Genomic DNA, 13,815 nt, shown 5'->3' with positions numbered 1-13,815 from the left:
TCTTTCGCAGTATCTCCATAAGCTTGAAAAATAATTTCAACCATCTCGTTCAGTTCTGGAGCTCATAGTGGTTTGATCTGGAAGACGTATGAGGTTATTACGAGAACACCGCACAGTACATAGTCACGTAGACCTCACACTCATACTGTTTTGTATTCGTGCATACTTTCCTAGTAATATTCTAATACCACTCACGGATTTAGGCTAGGCGCCTCCCTTCAGCACGCAAAACAACAATTACAGATCAATTGACAAATCCGGTTCACCTTCGGCCACGTCAATAGGAGCGCGCCCCCTTACCGAATTTCCGCCAGTAAATATAGTTGACCTCTCAAAAACATTTTGTCATTCGTTGGTGACTGCCGGTTAGGTGAAAACAATTATCTGGTTTTCATTTATCCCACTTACCCCACGGCGCAACATTTTATCTTTAACCTTTTCACCACCAGTTCCCTCTTTTCATCACAAATTCACAAAATATTCCCGTTTATAGTCTGCACTTTTTTCCCATTTTTTGTGTAAAAACAATAAATTGACTCAAAATTTGTCTGTTGTGCAGAAAAATTTGTGCCACATAGTCTTGTGGGGAAAAGGTTAAAATTTAGTCTGACTTTGTTGGGCTACAGTATTTGGAAGTATAATGACATTTCTTACGATCTCATTGAACTCAAACAATAAAATATCAAGGAAATTTCAAATAACACAACAGACTTGACATGTATTTTATTTTATTGACAGCGAACAAACTTCGTCGACGTGTGATCGTAGAATCCGTTACAATCAAGACAAAAATAAGAACTATAGAAATAAAAGTTGGAACAATTTGGATACAAAATGGTCGTCGCTAAAATCTGTAAAATGCATGCATCATCTAAGCATGCGCAACTGGATTTTTCCGGCATTTAAAGTATTTCTATATCCATTAAAACCCAAACTTATTGTGTCTGTTTTTCACAAACAACATAAAACTTCCCCCAAATCATGTAAAGTGTTCCTGATTTCCGGAGCGGCAAAATCATGATGAGTGTTTTGATAATAACAACACCTACACGTACTGACAGATGTGCACATGAAGTTGTTTAGTGTGCAATATGTTACTGACTATTGTACATTAACATATTCCACTTACAGTATTTAGAGATTACTCCGATTTTAGAACAAATTGTTTTAATGATTCTGTCTGCTTAGTATGTACGATTCAATCGTTTATGAACCTAGAACAATGCCAGAATCCCCTTTCCGATTGAAAAATAACCAAATTGGCAACGAAAACAAACACGAAAACAATGAAGTGCGAACCTGACTTAAAGAACTTTTAAAAACATTTTCCGAACTTACAAAAAATTAGACAAAACACAGATATGCGTACATATATATGTTCAAGTCAATTCGAACAGATGATCTTCAAGTTAAAGATTTACTTAAAAAACGAACGATATTAAAACCAAACGTCAATAGACTTGTTGAAGAAATCGACGCTTGAACAGAAGTAGGGTGGATGGCACACTGAAGACAACCAGCGTCATCAATAGTAATCTCGTACGAGGGCGCTTCAGACAAAAGGTCAACTCAGAAGCGCCCGCACATGACATTCTAAGAAAAATACTTTAATGCCTAAATAAGATCTGATTAAAGTCACTGTTCTAAGTATTGCTTACGCATGCAGATAAGCATTCTGTACTTAGTCAAAGTCAAAGGCACTAGTAGTTTTGTAGGTTTGGCAACATATTGCTTTGGCGTAACATTATACGTATATATATATACAACGGCAGATGAGTAAATGTCCACGTTTCCCAGGGATGACGTCACACTAACGTCACAATAGTCTATAATCGACAAGCTTGGATAAAAAACTGTTCCGTGATTCAATAAAATGCGTAGGCACCAAACACTGGGTTCCGCCGTACACAAATCGCTTTATCCGATCGCCGATCGTTCCGCCGGTAAGACAAAGTGGGCAAATAAAGCTGGCGAATTACTTTTAACATCGCACCAAAAATACAGTCAACCATTTCTCAGAAATGAATCCTGTCTTGAAATTCACTATATTGTTTGATTTCTCGTATTCAACGCTCAAAAACACACCTGCCACCGCACCAATCTAAACCAGTTAGACATATTCACGGATACAGGAGGCACGTGACTTGTTCAACGATTACACGTAATGATCACGTGATTTTGATACTTCATGTTCGTTTCACGAGTAAGGTAATAAAAAACAAACGTCTTCATGCAATTGCTGCAGCCATTGTTTATTTCAACACGTTGCTGTGCAGGGTGTTTTTCTGGCTTGTATTTGCCTTTGCTTCAACCGAGCCATGTGTGTCAACGCCATTGCAGCATTTATCTCCTTCCAGTATGTCTCGTCTGTCTGTTTACTGTAAAAAAAAAATCAAAGTAAATAACATATAACAGCTAAATACGATTGGAGCGCCCTCTCTCGGTGAGGATTTTACTGCGCACACAGGGACACATTCATTACATAACTGCCCCTGCAGCCCCTGTTTGCGTTTGTTCTTATTCAAAGAACAAACGCACACATTCACAGTAACAATAGATCTTCATTTCAGCTCCTAGCTTTGTCAGTTGTTTTGTGTCATGGATTATTTCAATTTCCAAATGCGAGCGAGCTCGTCAAATATCATTTTAGTTTTTTTTTTTTTTTTTTTTTTTTTTCGTTCGTACGTCCGGTTTTTCTGAAGTTTTCTTAATTGAGCGAGTCACCATGAGGCAAGTTCACACCAACTTCCGGGTCATGAAGTATGGGCTGCCTGCGTCAGGAGAAACGATCATTTTTTTTTTTACTTATGTAATGTCAGTAATGCCAGCTATATCTTTGATATTGTTAAACAACGCCGATTTTACTAGTTGACTGATCTGTTCGGCATGTTCAATTTGCCTGATCATGATTATTATTAGTTTGACGTTATTACTGAAATCGAAGCTGCAAATAAAACATATCCTGATCGTATGCAACTAGCTAAAAACGGCAAAATGTTTGAAGACGTTTTGATATTTACACATTGCCTTTGGACCACCTGTTGTCTGTCCACCATCTTTAATCATGACAGTCACGGTACAGGGCGTGATTGTTATGACTACCAATCACAATCGTGATTGAGCGTAGTCGAACACGTAATAGCTGTCGTCATTGGTTAATCATAAACATGATTGGGCGAAACAAACGCGCCTCGGGACAGAGACGGCGCTGTACGTGCAATATAACTCACCTGTCCCACTGTATGCTGATATCTGGGAAACTGAACTCGGTGTGGAAATCTGAAAAACGAAAGCAAATATGGTTTGAAATAAATAAAACTCTGACTGGATTGAAAACTTGGCAATACTGACGTGACATTCAGTGACGTCGCGTACAGTCCGTTCAGTCTTGTCGCCAGCTGAACGATTCGATTCGAGCACATTTTTAGACTTTATTGTGGCGAAAACGGCACAAACCAGTACGACGTGGTACAACAAAACACGCATCTTCGTTGGCTGATGCTCCTAACGGTTTCCAATTATGTGTGTACATTATATGAATAATTATCAAGCTTCTTTTAACACAAGTATATTCGAAATGGTCACTTCTCCTTTCCCCGTTCAGAGTACCGTATTCTCGATATTGTTAGCCATAAAGGGAGTCATGAAAGTGTTCACAACGATTATACTCCTGAACAGCGCCATCTCACGTCACAAACGTCGTCTCGACCAACACACAGCAGGGCGTCCTTGCCAATTTGACCTTCTAAAATTCACCTGCTTTTCTCCAATTCCCGAGAGTTTTTGGAAAATACAATGTTGACGTCATGGTATCAAATATCGCTTTCAAATGTCACCAAAAATTCCTTCACTTAATTTTACTTTAACCGTATTGTCATGGCTCGATGTAGCAAAAGACATAGGGGAAGATTGAAGGTAACCCAACCATCACGTTTGGTGGATGCCAATGATGAAACCACGCGCAGTCACAGTCTTTCAGGGACTACATTATCGTCGAGCCAAACAGCGCAAAACATGCGATGTACATTCCTTACACGCACATGTGCGCTGTCTATTTCAAGAAAACAATTAAAGTTAAAAGAGTGTAACTATCGTTCATTTCACACTGGTGTTGATTTCACTTACTCTTAAGTGTATGCTTTCAACCCAAACAAAAGTCTCCCATTTTCCCCACTTTGACCCCGCAAAATTCTCCCTAGCTGCCCTCGGACTAGAATTCCCGTAAGCTAAGCGCCGACCAGACATTCTTTCTCAATAAATGCGATGGTGTAGAGAACGAAAGAATGGAAATTGGTCCACGCAAACAACCAACATACGCATGACTCGTTGAGTGACGAGCTGCCACACCAAAATAATATGTTGTATAAATGCAAATTTTAAAAAACAGTAAAAGATGATCGAATACCCGTCATTATCTTAGTTATTTCGATAACACCAAATACAATAAATCGCTTATCATGACACGTGGAAAAAACGCGAAAATAGAAATGTTCGAACAACAATGGCGTGGGGATGGTGGCAGGGAAGTTGGTTTGTAACACAAAAGTCGCACACTATATAGGTAACTCAGTCTAGAGTTCCAGGGTGTATAATTTCCAATTTCTTACTGAGGACGAGATGAAGTTCACAATAATAACTGCTAGGTGGATTTTCGATTATGGGGAGGGGGCTGTAACAAGATTTGAGGTGCATTACCGTAAAACGACGGAAAGTTTCTGCATGGCCTAAGGGGTAAGTATCACTTGAGTTTCTATGTTTCCATGCAACCCAATCTCTATTCACAAGTTAACAAAGTTGGGTGCTTGAAAACGACATAGTAATCAACACGGGGTTGGGATTGTAGATCGATACGAGTAAAAAGTAAATTGACATCACCAAGCGCTGAACTTTTTGGCTTTTCTTGACCCCTCTACGCTTGTCTGGGTCGTAAAAAAGTAGACGACCGTGAAATCTCGAGAGTCTTTGCAAAGGATGCCAGAGTGTTACATTATTCAGTTTTAAAATATTATCAGTTACATATTTAAAATCTATGAAGTCCGAAATTTGATTTCGCTGAACGGACAAATTCAGACAAAAACATCGACCTACTGTTGAAAGTCACTTTATCTATTCGTAATACTATTGATTTCTTAAAAACTTCCTAATGGGCAATCTTAATGGGGACATAGTCAAGATGATTGTTCGGCAAATTAAACTGAAAAGTCTGCATCATGAAATAAAACCCGGTCGTAAGTTATACCAAGGACCATGGCAATACGTGTACGCGTGATACACTTTTCGGGTTGCCACTCCATTAGATACAGCAATTGATCAAAATATTACTCCTGATTTTATTTCTCTATAATTGAAAAAGTTTTAGAAATCATGCAAGCAAACTAGACCTATCACAACTCAATAAAATGTCCTCACTGAGTTCGCAGTAAGTTATATAAGTTTATTCTGTGAGGTCTTAGTGCAGCGCCTGTCAGACTGCATAAAGCCACAAGAGGACAACCAAAAACAAGTCGTATTGTGGAGTTGCTCCAGGCGATACAAAGACCACCGAACTATCCATCGAAACAGCGTAACTCGAAACCCAAGATTAAATCACAGGGGAGAGAAAAATACGTCACGTCTTACGGTATTTCTGAACCCAATAACGACTTTTAAACTGTGTTAGAATCTAAAACTATTCATTTCATCTATACGGGAATTAGACGCCGTATTTACGATCCGAAACCGTCGCAATGCATGTAAGCACTTAGTCTAATATGGTACGATTGCTTGGCATGTAATTGGCAGGTCTGTTTTCACACAAATGAACTTATCTGCGATCTTAGTTTCTACAAAGTACAGGTTTGGGGAGCGCATCTATTTCATAAACGGTCGGTGAAATCAACGATGCCGGGAACAATGTAATTTGGCGGTTGAAGAACGGAAGGACGAATATGCAAAAGATATGCCGCGAAGGACGTATTTTAATTTTCCGGAAAATTAAACCAGCTATGTGAAGATCCAAAGAAAACGTGCCGAGTTTGTTTTATCAAGATATACGCGCCGAGTTGCCATAACAGCGACAGAAGGTCGGAAGTATTGAATAGAAAATATTTTTATGAGTTACAAAAATAAATAAGAATAAATTACTAGAGCAGTTAACAGTTAATGGCTTCGATTTAAGGTAAGATATTGAGATAAACACAGTCAGGCGATAATAAAATAGCTATATAAATCTAATAAAGGCCACAATGTTATAAGGGTATAGGTGCCAAAGTTATGTGGAAACAAACTAATTAAAAACAGAACAACCGAGCTATTAATCAATCAGAAATACACCTTCACAGATAACGCGCACATGTGGGCAAACTAAGAAGACGGTGAGATTGGACGATCTTGGTTTGAAAAGCAGTCATGTTAAAACAAAAGCAGTGCATAATAGGACTGATTGCAGCAATTCGTGGATATCTTGAAAAAGCTTGTGCGGACTGATACATATATACAGGTGGAATGTTTACACACTGCGGACTGCTATTCACATTTTTCCCTGTGGCGCAGTGGTTTAATTTCATTACAAAGTGAACAACATTTCTCCCTGACGTGTCTTTAAAGCCGTATATTGTTGAGGGGACAATCCGGTAACTACCAAGCCTAGGACAACGAAAGAATTGCATCACAATCCTGCCACGGAACTCCATGGACGCACCAATAAACCGTGTATAACTAACAATAACAAAACACGTGATATAACAGGGTCCATTAGCAACTCGTTGTGAATTATGAGGGGGTGGAAATAAAAACAAGACAGACAATTTAATTATCAGGGTTATTCAGTGAGTATAGATGGCCTTGCAAGTTAGCTGTTCATTTTTACGAACTGCAATGTATTTTCCCGTTTTAAGAGCTACTTTTAAAAGTTATGGTTGTGAATTGGAGTGGGTGTATAGTGGTGTCTGTGGTGTTGAGGAGCTACTGTGCGCCTTTACTGTTGACGGGATTTAGGGAAATGAAAACTAGAAGGCCATAAATATGTTAACTACTTCAGACCGAGTTACTGAGTATATGCGAATGTAAAGCTGCAAACGTGCAGATTTCAAACACACCAGAAATGAGACACAGTTTTTACTATCGCGACTGACAGGGCGCAGGACGCGATGACACACAGTGGCGACGTTAATGGAATGGCGACACGCGCAATGAAGTGCGGTCCATTTGATGACTTTTATTACAACGCCCTAACCTACTCACTTAAACAGTATCTTCGCTTTAAATTAGGATCACAATAATTCGACACTACAGTCCTCATAAGAATAGGTGAGGCAAGTGTTTGAAGAGATCACAGTGCCGGGTGCTACTTTCCATACAAATATCCATTTCAAATGTTGCTTTACTGAGCATGTCACAGCACTTACATGCAATGCATTATGGGATCGAAACTTCCATTGTATATAATGGAATCTATTATTGACTGATTTTTTTCATAATATTAGGACACGTGTCATAACAGTAAAATTATCAGATATACTAATAATCTAAGCATAGAAACTAGTGTGAAAATGCAAGTTTTGAACATTTTTCATGACATTTTTTACTCAAAAAAATTGTCTGATAACCCAATTGTTTCATTTTCGGTATCCTGGTGGCATGAACATGGTGTATGATAAACATGGCATAAAATCATTAATTTGAACCTCTTTAAGAGTGGGCGATATTTATATTCTGTCATCTCATGTACTGTAAAATACTTTATTTTTGCTTCGAATTAATTTTCGCTATTTTCGCTGAAGGGATTATTCAGTGAAAATAAAACCTAGCGAATATACCATTTTCCATATATCTTTCATTCAACTCGTCAAAAATCAGTGAAAATTAATTCAAGCTAAAATAAAGTATTTTACAGTACCTCAAATCTCAATTGAACTTCTAACTTGGTGACATTTTAGTTAAGTTCTCGGGTATGAGAAAGCTATACAGAAGTATCACTGTTATACGCATGCGTTTTGAGTATTTTATAGCTTTAGTTGCGAGTTAAAGACATACGGGTTGTTCGGTTGCGTGACGCGCACTGCGTGTTTTCTACGTGACGCGCGTCATCTCAGAACGTGACGCAACATAGGATGCACGATGTAGTATACGTACCATCAAAGACTGTGTGGTGAGGGCGCTCCCCTTCGCTGGATGAGGTATCATTTGGTGATGCAGACATATCCTCGTAGTCATGGGAACTGAGAGATCCGGATTTCTTCGTTCTTGACGTTGTTACCCTGTCTTTCGATGACGACGTACTACTTTTACAGTTATGACTTAATGAGTCGTTAAGATATCGTTGTAAGATGGTATGTTTGTATTTGTGAGGCGATACCCCATCGTCGGCTGTATCATCCAATTCACTGTCATGGTAAGTCGAGTGTCCACTTTCTGATGAGAGCGATGGCGAGGGTGGCCGATCACTGGAAGAGCTTTGGTCGCTTTGCTGCCGTGTGTCCACCTCCTTAAAAGATTCATCTTCGGCAAACTCATCCACCAAATCTGCAATGAAAACGGCTAGGATTAGTGTGGACCGCGAATGAGATGTTTTGGACCATTTGGAGAAGAGCGCATAAGTTGGACGGCCAACAAAACGATACCCAGTGGAATGCCAATTGGTACATTCTGTCTCCGTACCCCAAAGAGCATAGAACACATGAAATTAACGAATTTCTTTTCATTGCACTATAGCTACCATTTCAATTCTGATCCGGTCGCGTGGTCACGTAACCCGTCCCTGCATGACACAGAAAACAATGAAGTGAACGAATTGTCGATCACTGCCCTATTTCACCTATCATGAGTTCAACGTACTGGCAATAGATGAAGAGACGTCATTTACAACTGAGACATGTTCAACAGGCACTTCAACGCACAGGGCGGGGATAGTGTAATAACAGACTATGTGAATTTCTAGCATTGGTTTTCTCTGCAAAAAACCTGAGTAAACATATACTGCCCTCCACGGCGAGATGAATGCTAACTTTTATGAACTTCGGTCCCTATTTTGAACTCCATGGTCATAAAACGTCCTTGTTACGATCTGTTTTGATATTTGTAGTTCTTACGTTGCGTATTGGCAATGTTTGCACGTATTAAACGTAGTAAAAATACTGTACTCAAAGTTTATGACGTCACCAAATATTAATGGTTAATATGTTTCACAATGCAGCCTGCCAGTCATAAAGAAACTATTTATTGCTGCGGGCGTATTGAAGTCACGTGATTTGCTTTTATTGTCAGTCGTTTGTATACTAGTATTTGAAATAGTATGTCGTAGCAATACTCAATCATTGTTCAGTTGCTTCCCCCGTCTCTCCGTATATTGTGAATAGAATATTAGACAGTGCATATAGTTTTTCCTGTTTACAGCAATTGCTCTGAAGCGCTGGGCATTAATGCTTAACGGTGATGTACATAATATAAAGTTTAAGTTTTACGACACCATAGACGTCTTACATCGCGCGTTCGAAATCGCGTGAACAAACAAGATATTTTACGCGATATGTAACGTCACATGGGACTTATATCCATCATTACGCGACACGAAGACAATGGCGCTTTAATTTTATTTTTCGATATGAGTAGGAATAATAAGGTGATTCAGAAAATACAACTTGTCTCGTCCTCCATCTATTGAGATAGATTGTTCCAAATCTATAAAAATATGAGAAGTTATAGGTTAGTAATTGGCCGCCAAAATCTCGTTGAGAGCGAGAGAGCCACATAACTTGCCCCCCCCCCCCCCAATATACTAGTAGTGTTACGTTCCCTGTTGCCGTCGCGTCCATATGGTTACAAAAGTCAGTGGAACAGTGCACGAGAATAGAACACTATTTGGGGGAGAGGTAAGTCTTGTATGTATTTCGCTGTCAACGAGATCCCGGCTGCCATTTTGGAACTTATATCGAATAATCCCAAAATTAAAATGAAGTGAATTGCAGCTACAAATTAAACAGTTCCCGCATGTGTGAAAGATAGTCGGGAATTATCAAATTTCTCTGTTTGAAATGTCATTTCTCTTTTTAAATAATATAATCACAACACTCCTGCCACCTACGACATTCGTCCGATCCTTGTGTCAGCTTATAATAGATAAGTATGGCGCCCACTTCATCCGAAATGTCCTTGAAATGACGCAATTGAATTTGAAGTGTTTGCTATATTTTAGTACGGCACGTCCGATGAAAGGTTAATTACTTGAATTGTGACGACATTTTATTAGAGTGCACGTCTGTGTCATTAAAATAGGCTGGCACTACAACAACCCAATACACATCTATTTCCGACCAATTATTCGTTTTCAATGGCCGTCGAACAGATACTCTTAAGAGTCTGTCAGGGTAAATGACAAAACTGCAATTCACGGATAACAGAACTTTCAGATCTTGATGGGAGTAAACTGGATGAAGATACGTCACAAAACGAATACATTCACCCGTCACATAATTGGCATACTTATTAATGTGACGATAAACACAGTCGTTCTAATTTGGTATACTGGTGCGCATGCGTGCGCGGTGAGATATGCTTAAACTAAATGCGTTTCTCAATAAACTCGATAAATTAGTAACAACAACACCTGTACTTTCCCAAACTATAACGACTCACCATTCCAAGGTCGTTTACGGTACATATGCGTGAATTTTGTTCATCAATTAATGACTGGAAGTTGAAAACAACCAGCAGAAAATATACGGTAGTTTTAATTATATTATTGTCAGGGCGTTACAATGAGCCAGAAATAATTACCAGGTGCCAATGCCGTTTTGATCTCGTTACCAATTTCAAAATAGAAATTACAGAGGTCACAACGGGCCAAGGTCGACATTCAAATTAAGACGTGACGAATGGGTCAAAGTTCAAAAAGTAACTTTTTAAAAATATAAATATATGGCTTGTTTGCAGAGTTAGCTGTACATACATACGCTGCTGACTGTGCCCGAATGAGTTCGTGTGAATATTAAAAGAAATGTACTCAGATTTTTTCTTCTTTCAGGGGGAAGGATTCAACGTTTTCTGGATTGTTTTTTGTTCCGAGTTTATTTTTGACTAAATTGCCATTCTAATGTTCCCATGTGAGGGATGGGTGTATAAAAAAACAATGATGACCATGTGTCGGTGAATCATGAATAGTCTAAAATAATGCGCACGTTAATGTAACTAAAGTGACATTTCGTGATGATGTAATCATAAATAAGCTGGAGCCAAGATAAAATAATAACACATTTTAGAAAATTTACCACAAGGTGCCATAGTACGTACCAAAACGGAAACATTAACAGGGATAGGGATAATGAAACATCGATTTGGTCGTCTCTTGTTGGGGCGAGCATTGTATCGCGGAGCCACCGGCTATGGAGATACGATAGCACAGCTGCCTAGTACAACAAACATGATACCATGACGAAACAAACTGTCAATATGTTTAATGTCAGAAAACATTGAGCTATATTGCCCGCCGCGTAATGATCAAAACTTACGTCTCCATCCATGTCAATTGTAACGTATCCTAGAAACAAGCGCTTTGACGGATCTGACCTGTTGTTACGTGGATACGTTTTAAACCTTGTCATCAAATTTATCCACAATTACATTTGATTAGTATATTTCAACTATTAGCGAGGGCATTTGAACAAAGTTTGTGGCGAGCTAGGTCAAACAGATACACGAATAAAACAGGGATAGATGACGCCTGCATAACGCGATCGAAACGCCGTAGAATATGATAACCACCTGCTGAGGTCGCCATTGTTTATGCTTAGGTTATCAAATGATAGCAGAACTGATAGAAAATATGTCAAAATCATACACGCTAGCTGTGTTGTATAACAATAGTGTTGCCGCACGTTTTAGTCCGCATATGTTTCATAGAATTGAGCAACTAGCTAATAGGGGAGTGGTTACAATGGGCGGCAACTTACAGTTAATTGCACTGGCATGTTAGCAGATGGCGGAGTGTTTTCAGTATCTGTGGACAATGCGACTACGTTTACAACCCCACACGCGATAACAACTAGAACACCTGTTGTTCATTCTAAGTACACCTAAGTACAGTTGAAATTCCGAACATTTTTGTGATATTTGTTGTCATGTATTTATCAATACACGCATATGACCTGCTGTTAATATCACACATTAAAATGGCAGTGGTTCTTTTCTTCAAATAATTGGAATATATAATCATTTAAAAAAATACTAAATGCGTAATTTTAATCTCAGGTGATATGGAGTAACCTGAAGTCCGATAATCTAACACCGAGAAAACATCGCGATTTTTGAAGAAATGTTGACATATAAAACTCCGTGTCATTTTTTTTCATTATGCTCTTACAATAAGTGGATGAACAGAATGAACAATTTTGTGATCTAAAATATTCAATGTGTATTTTATAATGTTAAAACGAGGCTGTCTAGCTACACTGCCATCACCTTTAAATTTGATCAGCAAGTTTGGAGAGACGTCGACCGTCCGAGAAATGATGCAATGAACGTGCAATGCGGCGACATTATATCAAGACCATGTCATGTGAAAATCGGACTCTCGCGCGTGGTAACTACGTGGAAGAAAACTGACTAGCACATGACGAGCGCGAGTCGTGGTGTGTGAATAATGGTCACGTGGTAGAAATGTAATATCTTTATCATGACTATTATCTTGAACCAGCACTATGTGAACGTCCGCGCTCAGTTATAATGTCGTATTGTACTAGATAAATGCACCTATTTAAATCTTTACAGGTATAGACGGAGAGATCAAAAACGGCGAAATGAAACCGTTAAAGCGCGGTGGTCGTCGCGCAGCGCGTGTTCGAATTTCATGTAAATAAACAATGTATTTTATACGCGTTCTATACGTCGCTATGAGTCCCATATCGAACAGGACGCGGGCACGACGTCTGCCGCCTTTTAAAGCCCCACAGTCGTCGCACCGCGTTCTGTTCTGTATGGACCCATAGCGACGTATACAACGCGTGTAAAATATATTGTTTTTTACACGCACTTTGAACGCGCGCTGTGCGACGACCGTAGCGCCTTAAACAGAGTTCAACAAGGAAATACTAGTAGGGAATACACTTGCCTTCTGCATGTAAGACAGAAGAACCCGGGGTACTTCCGGAACTGATACTTAAGAGTTCAGCATTTCCTTTCACGTAATGGTTGTACATACGAATCCTTTTCGCCCAGCTCAGCCCTGGATGGCGCACTGTATTTTTTAACCTCCTCCTCGCATTAGCGAACCAGTTAGAAACCTAAGAACAATAAATATGGAAAATGTCACGTGGTATGTTTTGTAACTACTCGTTTTATATTCACACACAAATATTCCAAATATATAGTTATCATTATACTAATTGGCAGTTAACCTATCACAAACAAGCTGACCTGTGATTGGTTTATACTATTAGGTTTGGTAGTCAATCAGGCACGATCTTGTAAGTAGCTTCACATTAACTCAAAATACTTTTCACATGTTTAAATTAATATTTTGTGTTTGTTTTACGCAATATATTTTATATACAGTATTTATAAATATTCTTTTTATTTTCTCTCTACATACAGTATGTACATAGAAATTAAATGTTGTGTTTCCCTCAATGTCAGCTACGAAAGATACACCTGCGAAGAATGCCAGGAAAGGTATTATTCTCAATAATCAAAATCAATTTACAAGGTTGTTTAAAAGTCAAATGCTTGAACTTGAACTCTCCGAACATTCAAGTACTTCTGCCGTTCAATTTAAATATCATAAACGAATATATAATAATAACGATCAGAATCCCTTTTTGTATGGGACTATATGACGCAACTCAC

The 13,815-nt window shown here is 38.8% G+C and overlaps 1 protein-coding gene across 9 annotated transcripts in view; it reads right to left on the bottom strand.

Moving 5' to 3' along the window:
• Nucleotides 1-711: 711 nt before the first annotated feature.
• Nucleotides 712-13,815, bottom strand: part of LOC100368443 (homeobox protein Mohawk-like) — a 99,631-nt gene continuing 86,527 nt past the window's right edge. For all 9 annotated transcript variants that reach the window (XM_085495578.1, XM_085495582.1, XM_085495581.1 and 6 more), the window contains 4 exons: nucleotides 13,082-13,253; nucleotides 8,113-8,502; nucleotides 3,231-3,279; nucleotides 712-2,378 (listed from right to left, as the gene is read on the bottom strand). In XM_085495578.1, the coding sequence (XP_085351704.1) occupies nucleotides 2,258-2,378; nucleotides 3,231-3,279; nucleotides 8,113-8,502; nucleotides 13,082-13,253 (732 nt within the window). In that variant the 3' untranslated portion in view covers nucleotides 712-2,257. The remainder of the gene's footprint in view (nucleotides 2,379-3,230; nucleotides 3,280-8,112; nucleotides 8,503-13,081; nucleotides 13,254-13,815) is intronic.

The sequence above is a fragment of the Saccoglossus kowalevskii genome, chromosome 22 (genome assembly GCF_978046115.1).
Source record: "Saccoglossus kowalevskii chromosome 22, keSacKowa6.1, whole genome shotgun sequence".
NCBI classification, from domain to species: domain Eukaryota; kingdom Metazoa; phylum Hemichordata; class Enteropneusta; family Harrimaniidae; genus Saccoglossus; species Saccoglossus kowalevskii.
This window is presented reverse-complemented; position numbering and strand designations above follow the sequence as displayed.